Genomic DNA, 22,002 nt, shown 5'->3' on the forward strand with positions numbered 1-22,002 from the left:
AGGTGGCTGGTAGACCGTAATCCCAGCAGTGTCAGGTTTGAGCTATGACCACTTGTGGAACTACAACTAGAACCCAAAGCAGAGGAGGTTATGGAGGTCAGACTGAAGGTAAGTCTGGCATATTGGTGGGATCTGGCTGGGAGATCCCAGTGTAGTGGGTGATTAGGAGTGGTGGAGGGCCAGTTTTAAGAGGCCAAGGCGAGGAGGGTAGAAGGGGAGATGTAACCTTGCTGCTGTGGTTGGAGGTTGGGGAATGTAAAATTCAGCACATCATTTGGTCCTACAGTGCAAAGTTTGCAGAACTTGTCATGAACTGATGAGCCTCAATCTCTAACATAGAAATTGGAAGCAAATAGCACTCTGACTGACAGTGCAGTTACATGCTGTGTTAAGTTTGGTCTTTGCTTCTAAAATCAACTATTATTCAGGCATTATTTTGTCAGTGGATGCAATTTATTTTGAAAATAACAAACATTTGTTTGCTGCTTTTGAATTGCTTTTGATTCACTGTTGAGCCACATTTATAAAATAAAATATTTTGAATTTGAAGGCGCTGCAGATGCTGCATTGTTCCCAAATTACTCCGAGAAGTTGAAAGATTCAATAAACCTAGTCATGTGAAGGTTTATATTTATTGTTACTTGAACTTCGTTTTTTTGTAAAAGCAAAACACAGCAGATACTGGAAATCTGAAACAAAAATAGAAAATGCTGGGAAAACTCAGCAGGTCTGGCAGCATCTGTGGAGAGAGGAAATAGAGTTAACGTTTCACTTCTGTACGAATCTTCTTCAGAACTCACAAACATAGTCAATAGGAGCAGGAGGAGACCATTCGGCCCCTCGAAGCTGCACCACCATTCATTATGATCATGGCTGATCATCCAACTCAATAGTCTGATCCCACCCATATCCTTTGACCCATTCGCCCAAAGTGCTATATCTAACTGCTTCTTGAAAACATAGAAAATTTGGCCTCAACTGCTTTCTGTGGTAGCGAATTCCACAGGCTCACCACTCTCTGGGTGAAGACATTTTTCCTCATCTCAGTCCTAAATGGTTTATCCCGTATCCAGACTGTGACCCCTGGTCTGGACACCCCCACCATCGGGAACATCCTTCCTGCATTTATCTTATCTAGTCCTATTAGAATTTTATAGGTTTCTTTGAGATCCCCGCCCCCATTCCTCTGAACTCCAGTGAATACAATCCTAACCAACTCAATTTCTCCTCATACATTAGTCCTGCCACCCCAGGGATTGGTCTGATATACCTTCGCTACACTCCCTCTATAGCAAGAACATCCTTTCTCGGATAAGGAGACCAAAACTGCACACACTATTCTAGATATGGCATCACCAAGGTCCTGTATAATTGAAGCAAGACATCCCTGCTCCTGCATTTGAATCCTTTCGTTATGAATTTCATCATACCATTTGCCTTCTTTACCGTCTGCTGCACCTGCACGCTTACTTTCAACAACTGCTGAACGAGAACACCCAGGTCTCACTGCACATGCCCCTCTCCTAATTTATGGCCATTCAGATAATCTGCCTTCACGTTTTTGCTACCAAAGTGGATAACCTCGGATTTGTCCAAACTATACTCCATCTGCCATTCATTTGCCAACTCACTCAACTTGTCCAAATCACACTGAAGGATCTCTGCATCCTCCTCACAGCTCACTCTCTCATCCAGCTTTCTGCCATTTGCAAATTTAGATATATTATATTTCCTTCCCACATCCAGATCATTTATATATTGTGACTAGTTTGGGTCCCAGCACCAATCCCTGCAGTGCTCCTTGAGTCACTGCCTGCCATTTGGAAAAAGACCCGTTTATTCCAATTCTTTGTTTCCACAATGCCAATCAGTTTTCTATCCATCTCAATACACTACTCCTAATCCCATGCCCTTTGATTTTCATAGAGTTTACAAAACATTAACCCTATTTATCTCTCCACAGATGCTGACAGACCTGCTGAGTTTTTCCAGCATTCTCTGTTTTTGTTACATTTTCTGTGGCTAGTTTGATACGACCAAAACTGCACTGTGCAGATAAATTTCTTATACTGTCTTTATTTATACTTCAAGCATCTGGAGATCAGACGGCTCATATATGGCGATATATAGTTCAACTGCCCACCCCACAGCCTGTAGTTGATTCAAACGTGAGTAACTATGTACTTTTTGAAGCTAAAACAAATCTGATATATATTATAAGTTAGCACATTCTTTTTAAAATTCTGAATTTTCCATTTTCTGGCGATCCAAATGATTGAATGTAATGAGCACAACAAGTTCACATCTTTTCGGTTAATCCCTCGGGATCTTTGTTAAAATGTATTGTAATGTAAGCAAAATTTGGTTATCTTGTTTGAAATATAGTGAGCAAAATGTGGATATTACATAGAGATCACCTTGAAATATATTAATTGTTCTGTTTCAGACTCCAATGATTTATCTTAAAACAAATTTTAAAAAATACATTGTCACTGTTTTAAGTTGTCCCTTTTAAGTTGTGCTTTAATGTTGTGGCTGTAATAGAGCTGGTCCGCACAATTATTGTCTGGATTTTGGATTTCACATTGTTTTGTGCTGGACCAACGTAAAATCGTGTGACCTGATCATCTTTTTGGAGTGGTGTATCCCACTTGCCGAACGTTCCACTCCACCACTCTCTCCTGCTTGCCAGCCATCCTGCTTGCTGTCCTTCCCACTTGCCGCTTCTCCAGCTCCCCGACCATCCTGCTTGCTGCTTCTCTCGGCACAACAGCACAGTGGTTAGCACTGTTGCTTCACAGCTCCAGGGTCCCAGGTTCGATTCCTGGTTTGGGTCACTGTCTGTGTGGAGTCTGCACATTTACCCCGTGACTGCGTGGGTTTCCTCCGGGTGCTCCGGTTTCCTCCCACAGTCCAAAGATGTGGAGGTTAGTAGAATTGCCATGCTAAATTGCCCTTAGTGTCCTAACAAAGTTAGGTGGGGTTATTGGGGTACGGGGCTTAAGTAGGGTGCTCTCTCCAAGGGCCGATGCAGACTTTATGGATCAAAAGGCCTCTCTCTACACTGTAAATTATATGATTCTCTCCTCCTGGTCTCCCTCCTGCTTGCCATTTGCCTCACTGACCGTGCAACTTCTCTTTCTCCCTCGCTTGCTTCCTCCCTTTCGCCACCGTTCACCCGCAGTGAGGGTTCAGGAGAGAGAAGCAGAAAAGGAGAGGGGACCAGAAGAGGCGACAGGCGCAAGATGGACAGCAAGTGGGATAAAGCTGGCACGTTGGGAATGGGAGCCAAGTAGAAAAAGTTAGCATATGTCTTAATATTTATTTTATTTTAAAAACATTTTCATTAGTCTGCCATGGTCTGCAAATGCAATGTTAGCATTCATGTCAAGAGGCAAATGCAATGTTAGCATTCATGTTAAGAGGGCTAAAATACAAGACCAGGGAGGTACTTCTGAGGCTGTATAAGACTGTGGTCAGACTCCATTTGGAGAATTGTGAGCCGTTTTGGGCCCCGTGTCTAAGGAAGGATGTGCTGGCCTTGGAAAGGGTCCAGAGGAGGTTCACAAGAATGATCCCTGGGATGAAGAACTTGTCGTAAGAGGAACGGTCCAGGACTCTCGGTCTGTACTCATTGGAGTTTAGAAGGATGAGGGAGGATCTTATTGAAACTTACAGGATACTATGAGGTCCGGATAGAGTGGACATGGGGAGGATATTTCCATTTGTAGGAGGAACTAGAACCAGAGGACACCATCTCAGACTAAAGGGACAATTCTTTAAAACAGAGATGAGGAGGAATTTCTTCAGCCAGAGGGTGGTGAATCTGTGGAACTCTTTGCCGCAGAAGGCTGTGGAGGCCGAATCACTGAGTGTCTTTAAGACAGAGATACATAGGTTCTTGATTAATAAGGGGATCCGGGGTTATGGGGAGAAGGCAGGAGAATGGGGATGAGAAAATATCAGCCATGATTGAATGGCGGAGCAGACTCGATGGGCCGAGTGGCCTAATTCTGCTCCTATGTCTTATAGTCTTATGGTTCATGGTCTGGGAGAGTGAGAACAGTTTCATAGAATTTACAGTGCAGAAGGAGGCCATTCGGCCCATCGAGTCTGCACCAGCCCTTGGAAAGAGCACCCTACTTACGCCCACCCTAACCCCATAACCCAGTAACTCCACCTAACTTCTTTTGGACACTAAGGGCAATTTAGCATGGCCCATCGAGTCTGCACCTTGGAAAGAGCACCCTACCCAAGCCCACTCCTCCACCCTATTGCCTAATTCAATTGTGTTGCAACTCCAGGCCAGGAGGGGCTGGAATTGAGCGCGTCCGAGTCCATGGTGTCCTAACAACTGGAAACAGATTTTGACGAGCCCATAATTTTAAACTTGTTTGTAGAGTGCGACTGAATCTGGAGTGGATTGGTCTTTAAATTAAAATAATTCCACATTTAATCAATCTCCAGATCAAATTGGATATTATCTATCTTCCGTTGAGGGAGGGCTCTATTAAAGAAAGGCAGTCTGGAGAGGACATTTATCCTAGTTAAGTTTTATTATAATGTTATAAATATTGTGATTGTTTTAGGTTCTACTTATTGTTTGTCTGAAATTCATCATGGTGAACTTCACTCGTGCATTCAAGAATCTGTGAGCATAGGGTTGGAAAAGCTATTTGTTTCTTGCTCCATATTGTGCAGCTTTTTTTGCCCCCCAATTGCTTTAATTCCTTCTGCATTCCTGCTAATATGGGTCCAGCATTCTATCTGTAGGTTGTATTTAATTCTCTTTATTCCATCGTAGCAAATGTCTGGAGAGGATGAAGTTGATTTCTCAGACAAGGATGAAGCAGATGGAGATGCAGAATGCATCAGTGAAAGTCCGACAATCCGAGTTCCATCAACTACACTCAAGAGTCATCAGGGTGTGGTGATAGCTGCTGACTGGTTAGTTGGAGGCAAGCAGGTGGTCACAGCATCCTGGGATAGAACAGCAAACCTGTATGATGTGGAGACATCAGAGCTGGTGCACTCTCTGACAGGTATGGTTGAGATATAGTGAACTGTGATAGTATGATACTTCTAGTTAAATGGACATTTTTTGTGCTAAAAATGCAGACCTAAGCTTTGAGATGTTAAAGGGAAAAATAATCTACTTGCCAGAGTGATGTATTTTTTTTTTACTGGTCAGCACTTGTAATGTGTAAAGGTTGTATGGTAGAACGTTCATGAAATGCACTGGAGTGTAACAAAAAAAGTGGCTGCACAATTTGTTCACATTACTGGAAAAGAGCATTTAGTTCAATATTTTATATGCAAGCTGCAATGTTAAATTTATGAGTCTGTGGTCTTGCATGTCAGATTAAAATGTTTCAGTGCCATATACGGGCTGTGGCACCAGGTACCTGTGGCACTATAATAGGAAAGGGAAAAATGGACCATTGTATGGATCACTTGTTTTTCTATTCCTTAGCATCTTTCCCTGCTGTTTTTCTTTCACCCTGCCCCTCACAAAACACATTCTTTATACGTGAGAAGGCAGAACTGGCTGCATTAAGAGCTTGTCCCCCTCTACTTCTATACCCTGTGCTATTGGGTAAAAACCAAGCACCGTTTCTGAGCATACTAACTCACTTTAACCATGTTTACAATGTCTGATGTTCACTGCTAGCTGATGCTCTCCCCCCCACCACCCCCCCCCCCCACCACTGTCCCACAACCCCCACCAGCTGATCCATTTTGTTATGCTTTGTGTTTTGAAACTGAGGTAGGCTGAGAGCTGACATTTTACGAAGAATCTCCTGCACCATATGACCCCATAAGCAAGGAGCACGATCCGCAGTTCCCATTCATTACATCAGAACAGAACTCCATGCCACCTCTTGAGGGGGACATTCTTTACAACTTGCGCGCTTTCAGGTAGTCTGTGGGCAGCAGTTGTAAAACATGAATCACATAAGCAAGATGGTGACTGCAAGAAACTGAGAGGTATATAGATATTGCTTTTGTAGCACTTAGAAATGAATCAATTTAGTGGAGTATACTTTGTGCTAAGTATTCTACATGATTTAACTTTTTAAAAAAGCATTGCAATTTATCTCCCTTGAAATCCATGTCGAGCTGTGAACTTCTTTAAATTCAAAATGTTTCTAGAATAGTTTTGTGTCACAGATTTTTTTCTGAATTCCATGTTCCTGTCTGCTCAATTATATTTCTGTTATGGGAATTCTTTAATATTGCTGCTTGTGGCTTCAGCCAGTAAGCACAGATAATGTCAATTTGATAAATTAGTCTCTGCATCTAAACCGACAGTCGAAAATGCCCATTGGAGATTTCCGAAAGAAAACGGGATAAGTAAATTTGGCTCTGGCTTGCTTGGGATTTTAAAAGCAAAACAAATACAATTTTGATTTAATGTTATGAAAATAAATTGACCCCACAATCTGTCCTGCTTCTTCCTCCTTGTCAGGACACGACCAAGAGTTAACCCATTGTTGTACTCACCCTACTCAGCGCCTTGTGGTAACATCATCGCGTGACACCACCTTCCGTCTCTGGGATTTTCGAGACCCTTCAATACACTCGGTGAATGTCTTTCAGGGTCACACAGAGTGAGTGTCTTGAAATTTTTAATCTTTGAAGGTCTACTGTCATATTTCTCCTGAAACCTTCTTCAAGGCGATGTCTATGGTTGTGGGGGTGAGGGTGGAGCCATGCCTGAGAATGGCTGTCTTTGGGGTATCAGACCAGCCAGAACTTCAGATGGGGAAGAGGGCCGATGCCCTTGCATTTGCTTCCCTAATCGCCTGCCGGAGAATCCTGCAGACTGGCTGGCAGACCTATCGGAATTTCTCCATCATGGAGAAGGTCAAGTACATTGACCGAGGAATAGGTCAATGAATGGCCCCACAAAGCATGGGGGCCATTCATTGACCTATTCCAAGACCTGTTCAAAGCCAACAACGGACAAATCAGGGGGGTGGGAGTGCGGGGTGGATGCATGGGAACCTCCAGGGCCACAGAGAGCATACAGGAATGAGTGGGAGGGGGCAACAGGGGGGAAGAGACCTGAGGAAACCCCAAAGGGGAACCCAGGAAGAGACCGACATAGGGACCAGAGGGCTCCTCATAAAGCTACCATGAAGGGAAGGGCCTAGGAAAGGACCCGGGGACCGAAGAAAAGGGATGGGGGCGGGGGGGGGGGGGCTGCCAAAAAGGAACAACTTGTAAATAATAACCGTTTCATCCATTTCCTGTATAGTGTAAAAAAGCAAACTTTAATTTAAAAAGAATAATTCTCCTGAAAGCCGAAAAACAGTGAGAGATATGTTACTTGCTTTGGTTACAAGGCCGCAAAAGCAATCTATTTCTCATAGCATGTTTATTCAAACAATTAACTTTTAGTTTCATCTAGAGTGATCCAGACTCGAAATGTTAGCTCCCTTTTCTCTCCACAGATGCTGTCAGACCTTCTGAGATTGTCCAGTATTTTCTGTTTTTGGATCAGATTCCAGCATCCGCAGTAATTTGCTTTTAACTTTTAGTTTGAATGGCACTTTCAAAGATTCAAAAAAAGGCCTCCACTTTTTTCTGGCTATTTTTGTTCTTTTTGAATCACACTTCTTTTAAAAGTGACTCATCTATAAAAAGCAAATGCTCAGAGAAGAGTCATTTGGCTGAGCTTGGTAGCACAGTGGTTAGCACAGTTGCTTCACAGCTCCAGGGTCCCAGGTTCGATTCCCGACTTGGGTCACTGTCTATGTGGAGTCTGCACATCCTCCCCGTGTGTGCGTGGGTTTCCTCCGGATGCTCCGGTTTCCTCCCACAGTCCAAAGATGTGCAGGGTAGGTAGATTGGCCATGATAAATTACCCTTAGTGTCCAAAAAGATTTGGTGGGGTCACTGGGATAGGGTGGAAGCGTGGGCTTAAGTATGGTGCTCTTTCCAAGAGTCGGTGCAGACTCAATGGGCCAAATGGCCTCCTTCTGCACTGTAAATTCTATGATTCTATGGTTGGTAGGACTACGTTATATTTTTTGCTTGTTTGATTTTGGAGTTTAGAAAAAAATATTGTTTTATCATCTCGAATGATTGGTTTTGTCTCTCTCAGACCTATTTTAGACCAGAGTGGAGATTATGGAACAGAAGCATTGTACCTCATTCAGCATTGTTCAATAAAAGTTGCTTTAATCCACCTTGTTTGAGGCAAAACACCTTTCCTCTAGATATAACAGGCTACTCTATAACACTCACTCTTTCCACCCTGCAATCTGTCCCCTGTCCACCATTGGACTGACTCCCCTTACAACTGACCATCATTGGATTCCTCTACCTCTCAACGATGTACCTCACTCCTCCAATCCACCTATCTGCTCCAGTGGCTTTTGGCCTTCCGAAGCAGGCCTGCCTCAATCAGGCCATCTTTGTACAGGCTGGAGATTTATGCTGGAAGGCTGAGATCAGGCCGATGGAATGGGAGATGACTGGTGTTGGGTAAAACCTTGGCATAAAAGCAGGGTGTTGGGACAGTTTCTGAGCTGTATATTGTATGTGATTCCATGTAAGTTATGTACATGGAAAAAACTTCTGCCATTTGCCATAGCCTAGCTCATCAAGGAAAATAGTTTCAGCTAAAAATCATACTGTAGGCATTTGTGGAGACTGTAGTGCTGTTTGAGGAGCAGTGCCCCCTGCCATTATCTTCAGGAGAAGGGTAAAGGGGGAAAGTATCCATGGAAAAACTGAAAGATTAATTAATTATGAATCATCTGTATGTAACCTAATTTATTAATTTTTAAAAATGTTCATTTGCTGCTCTTCTCAAAGGAATTTTCTTTGTACTTCGGAAAAGTATCGCAATAACCTATTCAGTTGAAAGAAATACTTTGTTTTAACCATGCATGTGGCTTGAAAGTATCTTCGCAAGTTGAATTCTGTTGTATAGCTCAGAGTCTTTTCTCATAGCAAATTGAAGTTGGAATTAATGCTGAGACAAATGTTGGTGTGACTTTACAGAAGCTGCTGTATTGGTGTTTGCGGAATGTATTTATGTTCAGAAGTTCTGAGTTACTCCTCGTCCTCGCGGTCATAACTGCACCATTCCAGAACATATCAAACAATAGTCTTGGAGAAAGATTATTAGGGCCATCTGTATTTTTTAGTGAAACAGGCAGGACCGTTTAATATTTTAAACCTTTTTAAAATGAGTACAGGTGATTTTAAGTATTAAAAATGTCCATATTACTCAACTAGAATAATCTAAATTTAAAAGCAAGATGCGGCATTGTCAAAGATGGATGAGGATTATAAAGGAATTGGAGGAAGGAGGCAGACAGTCTTCCTCACATGCAAGTACCACATTGATACCAGTTCCCATAAGAAGTAGGCCATTCTTCTGGCATTCCATAAATTAATCTTAATTTAATTATTAATAAAGTCTTGCTGTTTTATGAAACTATGCTGTCACTGTACTTGCGTCTGGGATTCTCTTATACATGTCTGGTTGCATAGATTCTATCCAGTAGATGGAGCTATTAAGCTAGCGATGTTTCTGTGACAAACAATGCTTAAGGTCAAATTTGCAAATGGCATTTTCCATTCTGCTGTTAACGGTACATCTGTTGGTTTACATTTTTTAAATCAAATGGAGATATTAAGATTTGGCTTATTCCAGACATGCATTGTAAATATATTCAAAGAAATTGCCGTTTGTAGAATCATGCAGCACAGGAGAAGGCCATTCGGCCCTTCGTGCCTGTGTTAGTTCTTTTGAAGGAGCTATCCAATTAGTCCCAATCCCATGCCCTTTCATCCAGAACCCTGAAAGTTTCTCCATTTCAGGTGTAAAATTCCCTTTTCTGCTTCTGCCAGCCTTTCAGGCAGCATACTCCAGATTGTCACAATCATTGCATACAAAGACTTCTGGGGCGAGATTCTCTGACCCCCCAGCGGGTCGGAGAATGGCCGTTGGCCGCCGTGAATTCCGCCCCCGCTGCCAGCCGAAGTCTCCGAAGGGAGAAAAGTCGGCGGGTCGTCAATGGCGCCGCACACCTCGGAGAATGGCACGGGTGGGCGCAAGGCAATGGATTTTGGGGCTGCCGATATCCTCCCGTCCGAATGGGCCGAAGTCCCGCCGACGTGATGACGGGTCACGTCGGCGTAAATCAAACCACCTTTCAATCGGCGTCCACCTGTGCTCAAGGTTTACCCCGACCAGCGTGGAGGTGGGTGACGGCCTGGGGGGTTGGCCGCTGGAGAGGCGATGGCGTGGCCGCAGTCTGAATGTGTGGGGGAGAGGTGTGTGTAGGGTTTTGTGCGTGTGTGTGCGGCGGGGGGGGGGGGGGTGGTTAGTGTGGGCTGGGCTCCGGGGGAGTGCCGGGAGGGGGGGTGAGTGCCGGGGAGGAGGATGGGGTCCGTGCCGGGAGGGGGATGGGGTCCGTGCCGGGGAGGAGGATGGGGTCCGTGCCAGGGAGGAGGATGGGGGGGTCCGTGCCGGGGAGGGGGATGGAGTCCGTGCCGGGGAGGAGGATGGGGTCTGTGCCGGGAGGAGGATGGGGTCCGTGCCGGGGAGGGGGATGGGGGGGGTCCATGCCGGGGAGGAGGATGGGGTCCGTGCCGGGGAGGGGGATGGGGGGGGGGGGGGTCCGTGCCGGGGAGGGGGATGGGGGCGTGGGCTCCGTGCCGGGGAGGGGGATGGGGTCCGTGCCGGGGAGGAGGATTGGGGGGGGGGGGGGGGTGGTCCGTGCCGGAGAGGAGGATGGGGTCCGTGCCGGGGAGGGGGATGGGGGGGGGGTCCGTGCGGGGGAGGAGGATGGGGTCCGTGCCGGGGGGGAGGATGGGGTCCGTGCAGGGGTGGGGGATTGGGGGGGGGGGGGGGTCCGTGCCGGGGAGGGGGATGGGGTCCGTGCCGGGGAGGGGGATGGGGGGGGGGGGTCTGTGCCGGGGAGGGATGGGGGGGGGGGGGGCAAGTAAGTTGGTCCACCTGGCCAGGTGCCAGCCTCCAACAGTCGGACCCATGTGGTCCATGCCACCTGGCTGGGGGGAGGAGGGGGTATGGGCAATGATGACATGTCGTGTCGTCGTCCCCCCTTCCAGGCCGTCATGTTTTCCGATCAGCCAGCGATGTTGGCCGCCGTGGCGGCAGCCGCCAATGTCCATGTTTCCCTGGATGAGGAGGAGGAGCGTGCCAGAGAGGCGGCACAGGCTGCCGCAGAGGGGCAGGCGGCAGCCGACCAGGCTGGAGGGACACCTGACCGACAGGACGAGGAGGGGGAGGAGGGGCAGGCACCGAGTGGGGACCTGTCCGGCATATCGCAGACATCGGTGCACCGGTGCATCCGGGCAGTGACAGACGCCCTGTATGCCATGGCGCACCGCTACAGCCGCTTCCCTGTGGACCGGGCCAGCCAAGATGCCCGGGCCGTGGGCTTCTCTGCCGTGGCCGGGTTCCCCATGGTCCAGGGCGCGATTGATGGGATGCACGTCGCCGTGCGGCCACCTGCAGATAACAGGGCCGTGTTCACCAATAGGAAGGGGACCTATTCGATGAACATACAGGTGGTCTGCGACCACCGCATGATGATCCTGCACGACTGCGCCCGTTACCCGGGCAGTGTACACGACTCATACGTGTTGTCGCGGTCATACATCACCGGCATGTACGAGGGACGCCATCCCCGGCTGAGGGGCTGGTTGCTGAGCGACAGGGGCAACCCACTGCAATCGTGGCTGATGACGCCTATACGGAGGCCACGCAATGAGGAGGAGAACCGCTACAATGATGCCCATGTAGCGACAAGGGGAGTGATAGAGAGGTGCTTTGGCGTGCTGAAGATGCGTTTCAGGTGCCTGGACCTCTCTGGGGGCGCCCTCCAGTATCGGTCAGATAGGGTCGGCCGCATCATTGTGATGTGCTGCGTCCTGCACAATATAGCCCAGCAGAGGGGCGATGTGCCGCAGGCAGAGGAGGGCGGAGTGGAGGAGCAGCAGGAAGAGACGCAGTCCTCCCAGATGAGGGGGGTGGGGGCAATGGTCAGGGCAGACGGGCTAGACACGGGCGGGTGGCTGTCCACCGTTACTGGCTGGGCCAGCGGGCACGGGACAGGCTGATAGCCGCCCGCTTCTCTGACTAGGTGGCTGTGGGAATCGGGTAGTATGGCCACAGACTGCACACCATGGCAACAGCCGACCACCCACACCCCCACCCATCCACCCACCCAGCACCCTCACCCCCAACCCCACCCACCCCACCCGCATGCACCCCCCCCCCCCCCAATTGCCGATCCACCTGCGGCACAACGGCTGGGCTCTCACAGTTGCCGGTGGACGCGTGTCTATTGCAGGCCATGGAGGATGATGACAACCCGCCCTGCGATGAGCTCCTGGCTCCACATCGTTGGACTATGTCTGACCCATGGCCACAGTACCACCATCCACCCGGACCATCCCTGCATGCGGCTGTGACACTGCAGCGCACGGTCCCGTCCTCTGCCCGGGGGGATACTGATGGTGGCCCAGGGGGAAGGGGGCAGACTCACCTGGGGCTGAAGTAAGACCACCCCTCACACACACACTTGCGCTCGACGTACATGACACCCCCGCACGCTTTGGACAGAGCACAAAGGCAGCTTCTGTAGGTGTAACATTGACTTTAATAACGAAAGGAGTTCATGCACGTGCCCTAGCCCCTAAAACTCATCTGTGCCCTGCACCCGTGCCAACTTACTCAGTGTCTAATTGTTTGGCCTTACGGACCCTATGACTACGTCTACGTGGTTCCCCAGACAGTACAGCAGAACTGGAGGTGGACTCCTGTGATTCCTGCCCTCTGACACGGGATCCCTTTGGCGGCCGTTTCCTGGGGCGTCCTGGCCTAGATGGGCCAGGCTGCGGCCCGGGCGACTGGGATGGCGAGCTGCCAGCCTGTCCTGCCCGTTGCCCACCTGATGCACCTGGGACGGAAGGGGGGGGGGAGTCCGAGGTGTCGCGGTATTCCGTGACCTCCCCTACAGGGGGACCCGGGACGGACCACAGCACCTCCTCCTCCCTCGGGGTGCCCGATGGCCCCCAGGCCTCTACATGGGTGGGGGATGCGAACGAACTGGCCATCCGACGCCCCACCCGACATCTGGCACTGCCAGTCCTGGAGGCCCGTGCTGGTATCGACAGGGGTCTGCAGGTTTGCAGCCATAGAGCTCAGGGGATTGGCAAACCCTGTCTGTGACTGTGCGACGCCGGCTCGCACATGGGCAATGGCGCCGATGCCCTCAGCGATGGCCTGCTGAGACTGGGCCATGGACTGCAGAGACTGGGCCATGGCCTGCTGAGACTGGGCCATGGCGTTGAGCGCCTCTGCCATCTGCCGCTGGCTCATGGCCTCCTGTGAGAGGGCAGCCATGTCCTGGGCCACAGACGCCGCCTGCACGGAAAGCCCGAGGCCTCGCAAACCGTTCCCCATGTCTGACACCGTTGCACCCATTGCCTCCACCGCGGAAGCCACCCGTGCGGTGTCGGCCTGGGTGGCACGCATGACCGGCACCACTTCCAGCTCCTGGACGCGGGTGGACTCCTCCACCTGCGACTGCAGCCGCCGCAAGCTGGCCGTCACCCTCTTTGCTCGTCTCTGGTTCGGTGGTTGCATCGGATCTATGGGTGGGTGTGGTAACTCCAGGAACCCGGGATCCATCTGGGCGGCAGATGTTCGCTTGGGCTGGGCTGCCCTCCGACCGCCCGGCCCCTCTGCTGCTCCTACCTCCACCTGCTGTACCGGGACGGCTGTGTTGTGCGCACCGGTGAGTGTACCAGACGCCTCATCACTAAAGTGCCCAACGGAGGTGAGCGTCTCTGCGATGGTGGAGGGTGTTGGTGACAGCAGTGGCGTTGTGTCGTGCGCATCGTCCCACTCTGAGTCCATGGCACTTTGGGGTGGCAGTTCGTCTCCGCCCATCCAATCTGTGTCACTGTCCTGTATTTCAGTTTCCTGGGTAGTGGTGTCCTGGGTAGTGGTGTCCTGGGTAGTGGTGTCCTGGGTAGTGGTGTCCTGGGTAGTGGTGTCCTGGGTAGTGGTGTCCTGGGTAGTGGTGTCCTGGGTAGTGGTGTCCTGGGTAGGGGTGTCCTGGGTAGTGGTGTCCTGGGTAGTAGTTTCATGGCTTGGCTGTGACAGGGGCATGTGGCTGCCCCTCTCGTCGCTGGGTAGCACACGCCTGCGTCGTCGCACCCGCACGAGACGGGGGCGTCGTCTCCCTGTTGCTCCAGGTCTCTCCATCTCCAGTGGTCTCCGAGGGGCATCCTGCGGGCGTCGCATGCCAGAGGGTCCGGGTCTCTCCGTCCCCCGTGGTCTCCGAGGGGCATCATGCGGGCGGTCTGCATCTGCGGAGATGGGTGCCTCGACGTTAGCTCCTGCGATACACAATGAAGCATGCATGGTTAGACACGCAGGCAGTGATCAGGTGATATGGGGGAGGGGGGATATGGGGACGGGCTGTCGGTGGCTCACTTGCTGGTGGGCCTCCGACCTCTGCATCAGCAACCTCCCGGTCCTCAGGTCCGCCAGCCAGTTCCAGGGAACACCATGCTCCCTGGTGTTGTGTGCGCGTTTCTCCTGAGTGGGTGGGTGGGGGGGGGGGGGCTGGCAGGGGTAAAAGGTAACAGTGTTAGACAGGTATATGAATGCACGCCATCGGTTGCGCGTGTATTCCAGAGGTTAAGGTTAGGGCTGGATTCACTTGGGGAAATGGGGGAAGGCGGATATGGGGGAGGGGGGGATATGGGGGAGGGGGGGAGATGGGGGTGGGGGGAGATGGGGGAGGGGGGAGATGGGGGAGGGGGGATATGGGGGAGGGGGATATGGATATCGGGCAGGGGGGGGTGAGGCTCACCCTGGCTGCTCTGACGAGGTCGTTCACCTTCTTGTGGCACTGGGTGCCTGTCCGTGGAGTCAGGGCCACAGCGGTGACGGCCTCTGCCACCTCCCTCCACAGACGCCGGCTGTGGCGTGGGGCAACTCTGCGGCCGTGCCCGGGATACAGGGCGTCCCTCCTCTGCTCCACTGCGTCCAGGAGCGCCTCAATGTCGCGGGACTGGAACCTCGGGGCTGAGCGGCGGGCGGCCATCCGGTCGGGTGTTCCGGTCGGGTGGGGGGAGCAGCGCGTCCTTAATGAGCCGTCACGCCGCACGGCGTGAACCACGTGAGCCAGCGCGGATAGCGTCACATCGCTGCTAGCCCATTCCGGGCCGGAGACTTTGCGACGTTTTTGGCGGCGTGATACAGGTGGGATTTGCGCCGTTTTTGCCGCCGGTCGGCGGACATTGCGCCGATAACGGAGAATTTCACCCCTGATTTCTCTCCTGGATTTTAATAATAATAATAACCTTTTATTGTCACAAGTATGAAGTTACTGTGAAAAGCCCCTAGTCGCCACATTCCGGCGCCTGTTTGGGTAAGCCGGTATGGGAATTGAACCCGCGCTGCTGGCCTTGTTCTGCATCACAAACCAGCTGTCTAGCCCAGTGAGCTAAACCGGCCCATTTTATATAGAACCTATTACAGCCTGAATGCTCCCCAAAGCACCCTGCAGCCAATTAAGTACTTTTTGAAGTGAAGTTACCATTCTGTTTAACGTCTCGTCTGAAAGGTGGCACCTCCAACATTGTGGCAATCCCGCATTACTCTGTAGAACTTGTCATCTCAAATAATCAACTCAAGTCTCGAGTTGGACTTTGACCTTCTGCCTCCTGCCAGCACTGAACTAAAACTGAGCGAATTGGGAAAGCTAACTTATTTGGTTGATCCATAATAACAAGAATCCTCTTCACAAAAAATCATAACTTTACTATCGGCCAAGATACCTCCTATAATCCAATATATACAATGCAAACTATACTCTTCAATACTCTGTTTGAGATTCATGCAGCAAAATAGGAACCAGCTATTTTGAAGACGTGTATTAGCAGCTCGCAGAGCTGGTTCCAAAGCAATTACCAGCTAAATGTACCAAAGCAACTTTAAAAAGATGACATTTCAATTCCGGAAAATCAACTTACCAAGTTCCGACTTAAATGCTTGACATGTGAAATACTGTTATTTCACATTCTACTCTTTCATGCAAGCGAGGGAATGCTGACGTTCATTTATTTTTAATGATTACTTGGATAACCAATAATTCTACAATCAGTTGTATCTACTCTGTATTATTTATCAATAATCTGAATGATGAGTGACTCACAACAGACCCTTGCAGAGCTTCCAACTCGCAAATCACAATAATTGTGGTACTGTAACATCCGATCGAGTTGGTTTTACTTAAGCACGTTGTTTTGTAAAATGTTTGTAAAATATCAGTTTTGCTTGCTAAATCAGTGCAACATAATAAGTCAATAATGCAGCATTTGGGTAGCAACCAAGCCTAGATTTGTTTCAATCCCCAGAGAGCTGTACCAAAAAATGGATCCATAACAGGAAGATGTGATTAAAAATAGGATAAGCTAACCAGTCTTTGGCTGCTAATGACGCTTGATGAAGTTGCACAAGTATCTGTAGCGTGTGTGTCCCCATCCCATCATTCAGACTATTGATAAATAATACTGAGGTTTACTACTGATTGTAGAGTTATGGAATTACAACAGAAAGGACAATTTGACACATCATAACTATGCTGATATCAGCTCTTCAACTGGAGCTGTCAATGTACTTCCATTCCCCTCATCCTTTTCTTGTACATCTGAATTATTTTTGAACGTTTTAATCATGTTACAGCCTCGGTCTCAAAAGTCATCCTGTTGTAAAGCATTCCAGATTGTGTTAATGCTCCGTAAAAGAAAAAAAGAAAGTCACAAATGCTGCAAACCAATATTATTGCTCAAAAAAAATGAACAAATGATTCCAATCCTTTCGCTGCTATTTTTTTGTCCGTCATTAAAAGGTCCAAACTGAAGCTTTTAGCATAACACATTAACTATCACTTTCACAATAGCAGAATGTTGTGTGGCTCTTTTTTGATCCAGACTGGAGGGATTTGTCGATGAGCACAAGCATTTTCGGCTGAATGTTGAGGGCTGAGTGTCATTGGTGGTCAGAAAGGATAGGAGATGGGTGGACTGAGTGTGAGAAAGAGAGATTTACAAGTTGGAATTGATGCAAGAAGAGTTTTATACTCTGGAAGTGACAAAAGCACGCACAGAGGTTTCAGTGTGTAGGTGGGGGAGGGAAGGATTATGCTTCAGGAGTTTCATTCTCCTCGGGCTTTAAGAGTAATCCACCGACCCTGTAATCAAATCTCATTCTCTCCTGATCTGAAGTATGTTTTAACCTGAAATAAAAACAAAAAGTGCTGGAAATACTCAGGTTCAGTCTGGCAACTTCTTCAGAACTGTCATATAAGGGCTTGCAATGTTAACTCCTATTTCTCTCCAATGCCTCCAAATCTGCTGAGTATTCCCAGCACTTTTGTTTTCATTTCAGTTTTCCTGCATCCACAGTATTTTGCTTTTATTTAACTTGCTCAATATCTAGGAAAACAACACTGAGACCCGTGAGTTGGGGCCCTGGCACAGATTTCCTGTTCAGGATCTCATTAAGAAGTGCCACGTGCTGTCTGTAAATCGTCTCTATTTGACTGGCATATTGAATATGGACTTGAATAATAATAATCCTCATTAGTGTCACAGTAGGCTTACATTAACACTGCAATGAAGTTACTGTGAAAAGCCACTAGTCGCCACATTCTGGCGCCTGTTCGGGTACACTGAGAGAGAATTCAGAAAGTCCAATTCACCTAACAAGCACGTCTTTCGGGACTTGAAATAGTAGAAATAAAAGCTAGTAACCAAGAGGTAGCTAGTTAATGAAGAATAGGTAAGTGAATACTTGTATTCAACTGCCACGAAAACACAAAAAAGGAGTTGCCCTGGGTGTCTTCAACATCGACTTTGAACGCCATGAAGTCTCATGGCTTCAGGTTAAACATGGGCAAGGAAACCTCCTGCTGATTACCACGTACCGGCCACCATCAGCTGATGAATCAGTATTCCTCCATGTTGAACACCACTTGGAGGAAGCACTGAGGGTGGCAAGGGAGCCAGAATATGCTCTGGGTGGGGGACATCAATGTCCATCACAAAGAGTGGCTCGGTAGTACCACCACAGACTGAGCTGGTCGGGTCCTAAAGCACATAGTTGCTAGACTGGGACTGCAGCAGGTGGTGAAGGAACCAGGAGGGAAAAACATACTTGACTTCATCCTCACCAATCTGCCTGCTTGTAGATGCATTTGACCATGACAGTGCTGGTAGAAGTGACCAATGCGCAGTCCTTGTGGAAACAAAGTCCTGCCTTCACATTGAGGATACCCTCCATCGTGTTGTGTGGCACTACCACTGTGCTAAATGGGATAGAGTACGAACAGATCTAGCATCTCAAGACTGCGCCATGGGGGGTGTGGGCCATCAGCAGCAGCATAATTTTGTTCAACTGCAATCTACAACCTGGTCTGGCATATCCCCCACTCGACCATTACCACCAAGCCAGGAGATCAACCCTGGTTCAATGAAGAGTGCAGGAGAGCATGCCAGGAACAACATCAGGCATACCAAAAAATGAGGTGTCGCTACAAAGGACTACTTGTGTGCCAAACAGCATAAGCAGCAAGTGATAGACAGAGCTCAGCAATTCCACAACAAACGCATCAGATCTAAGCTCTGCAGTCCTGCCACATCCAGCCATGAATGGTGGTGGACAATTGAACAACTCACTTGAGGAGGAGGCTCCACAAATATCGCCATCATCAATGACGGAGGAGCCCAGCACGTATGCAAAAGACAAGGCTGAGGCATCCGCAACAATCCACTTCAGCTAGAAGTGCTGAGTGGATGATCCATCTCGGTCTCCTCCGGAGGTCCCCAGCATCACAGATGTCAGTCTTCAGCTAATGCGATTCACTCCACACGATATTAAGAAATGGCTGAAGACACTGGACACTGCAAAGGCTATGGGCCCTGACAATGTCCTAGCAATAGTACTGAAGACTTGTGCTCCAGAACTTACCGCACACCTAGCCAAACTGTTCCAGAGCAGCTACAACACTGGCATTTACTCAGCAATGTGAAAAATTGCCCAGGTGTGTCCGGTACACAAGAAACACGACAAATTCAGCCCAGCCAATTACTACTCTTATCAGTCTCCTATCCATCATCAGCAAAGTGATGGAAGGAGTCATCAACAGTGATATCAAGCGGCACTTACTCAGCAATAACCTGCTCACGGAGGTGAGAGTGACTGCCCTTGACATCAAGGCAACATTTGACCGAGTTTGGCATCAAGAAGCCCGAGCTAAACTGGAGGCAATGGGAATCAGGGTGGGGGGAACTTTCCGCTGGTTGGAGTCATACCTGCACAAAGAAAGATGGTTGTGGTGGTTGGAGATCAATCATCTCAACTCCAGGACATCACTGCAGGATGCAGGGTCGTGTCCTATGCCCAACCATCTTTAGCTGCTTCATCAGTGCCCTCCCTTCCATCATAAGGTCAAAAGTGGGGATGTTTACAGATGACGGCACAATATTCAGCACCATTCGAGCACGCCTCAGATAATGAAGCAGTCCATGTCCAAATACAGCAAGACCTGGACAATATCCAGGCTTGGGGTGGCAAGTTACATTCGCGCCACACAAGTGCCAGGCAATGGCCATCTCCTACAAGAGACGATCTAACCATCGTCCCTTGACATTCAATGGCATTCATCATCGCTGAGTCCCCCACAATCAACCTCCTGGCGGTTAGCATGGATCAGAAACTGAACTGGACTAGCCACATTAATACTGTGGCTACTAGGGTTGGTCAAACGCTAGGAATCCTACAGAGAGTAACTCACCTGACCCTAAAGCCTATCCACCATCTACAAGGCACAAGTCAGGAGTGCAATGGAATACTCTCCACTTGCCTGGATGGGTGCAACTCCAACAACACTCAAGAAGCTTGACACTACCCTGGACAAAGCAGCCCGCTTGATTGTTCGTGTGCTCCCCCTTCCACAAGCATTCAAACCCTCCACCGCCGAAGAACAGTGGCAGCTGTATGTACCATCTACAAGGTGCACTGCTGTAACTCACTAAGGTTCCTTAGACAACACTTTCCAAACCCACGACCACTACCATCTAGAAGGACAAGAGCAGCAAATACCTGGGAACCCCACCACCTGGAGGTTCCCCTCCAAGTCACTCACCACCCTGACTTGGAAATATGTTGCCACTCCTTCACTGTCACTGGGGCAACATCATGGAACTCCCTCCTTAATAGCACAGTGGGTGCTCAAGGACAGCAGCGGTTCAAGAAGGCAACTCAACACCACCTTTTGAAGGGCAACTAGGGATGGGCAATAAATGCTGGCCTAAAGCGACGTCTACATCCTGTAAATGAATTTTTTAAAAGTACTGCGTGAAATGCAGCATATTTACAAAGTTAGTTCTTCTTCACAATAAATCACAACTAACTTTCAACACACCTGGATCCCAGAAAACCGTTGTTCAATTCTTATGTGGCAAATGCTCGCACAAATTGGAACAAGCGGAGATCATATGAAAGACACCATATAAATACAAGTTTTTGCTTTTGTGGTAAGATACATTGTTCGCGGTCTCTGGAAGGAGTAGGTTTGATGGAACAATTAACCTCGTCTCATTCCATACTCTCTTGTGCTATAAATGAAGGAGACTGGACTTGATTGACATTTGTGGCACACCATGTTTCAATGGATTATACACTTGGGAAATTGAGGTTTTAGGTAGGGTGCTTTTTTTGTGTATGATTTAGAGTAGTTTGCTTCCACTGACAGATGCACTTAATGAACTGACTGAACCAGGTGAAGTGAAAATCTGGTCTATGTTTGTGAAAATCGTAAATGTATCCTTGCAGGCATTTTGGATAACTGTTGATGCAGACCCTCTTCAAGTAAAATGAAGATGGTTAGAAAGAAGCCAGCTTAAATTTTACTGAGCCAGGTGAAGTCTTTAAATAGGTAATTTTTATTTGTGTCTCAAACAGCTTAATATGTCGTGCTCTGTTAATGCAAGTAAGAAAAATAAATGATTCTGGAACTTGTCAGTTCTTTGGTGCGAACTTTATAAAAACCTGTACGTAAGAATAAGTCATTTTACACCCAGTGGCTTTTAAAAAATTTAAATTCATCCATTTCATGCCGGTAAATTAATTTTAGTAGCAAATTATTTTACAATTGATTTTGAAATAAAATATTGATGCAGCTTACAAGGATATTGTGATTACTCAAGGTAATTATCAAGGCGGAGTTGGTGGCAGAATCAGTAACCAGGACTGTTAATTTTTAAAGAAGTAATCTTTTGATAATTTCATCTACTTCCTTTGTGAAGCCTTTGGCCTTGAGGAGCTCCCTTGGTTCCGCTGATTTTACTGTATCATCAATTGCCAGGATTGGTAGAAAAGTTACTACTTAAACCAAGAAAAATCTTCCCATGTAAAGGAGAGGAAATATCACGCATGTCTTCATAGATGTACTTCTGCGTGATTGTGTGGAAAATATACTTCTGATTTTGCTGTTCAAATCTTACAGTCCACTCTACTCCAAAATAAATAAAATGTATTTTTCCAGTGGTTTTTTAAAAATATTTTATTTTAAGTATGTCTTGTGACTTCTCTGAAGAGCTAAACCGCAGCTTGTTTTCGTAAATTTTTTAAAAACTGATCAAATTTGTGCAAGCGATCAATACCAAAATGGCATAGCGTTTCAATCAGGAGTTATTTTTGGATGTTTTGCAAATCTTAAATTGCATTGTAACCATTTTATTGTATAAAGTTTTAACAGATTGGTATGCAAACCAGTTTCTGGCCTTTTTAACTGTTGAGACAGCTGTTAGTTCTAATGAGGAGTGCTAGCATTACAGTATTTTCAGTGATTGAGACCCGCTCAGGGAGCAGAATGTTCCAGAACAGTCAGTGGTGTGTGAGGAGAAATTGCCGCACTGTCAGCTGGAAGT

At 48.1% G+C, this 22,002-nt stretch overlaps 1 protein-coding gene across 7 annotated transcripts in view; it reads left to right on the forward strand.

Annotated features, from left to right (window-relative positions):
* The window catches only part of wdr37 (WD repeat domain 37), a 176,366-nt gene that overhangs the window by 121,513 nt on the left and 32,851 nt on the right, over nt 1–22,002 (forward strand). For all 7 annotated transcript variants that reach the window (XM_072508282.1, XM_072508286.1, XM_072508285.1 and 4 more), the window contains 3 exons: nt 2,092–2,168; nt 4,805–5,042; nt 6,470–6,611. In XM_072508282.1, the coding sequence (XP_072364383.1) occupies nt 2,092–2,168; nt 4,805–5,042; nt 6,470–6,611 (457 nt within the window). The remainder of the gene's footprint in view (nt 1–2,091; nt 2,169–4,804; nt 5,043–6,469; nt 6,612–22,002) is intronic.

The sequence above is a fragment of the Scyliorhinus torazame genome, chromosome 6 (assembly GCF_047496885.1).
Source record: "Scyliorhinus torazame isolate Kashiwa2021f chromosome 6, sScyTor2.1, whole genome shotgun sequence".
Taxonomy (NCBI): Eukaryota; Metazoa; Chordata; class Chondrichthyes; order Carcharhiniformes; family Scyliorhinidae; genus Scyliorhinus; species Scyliorhinus torazame.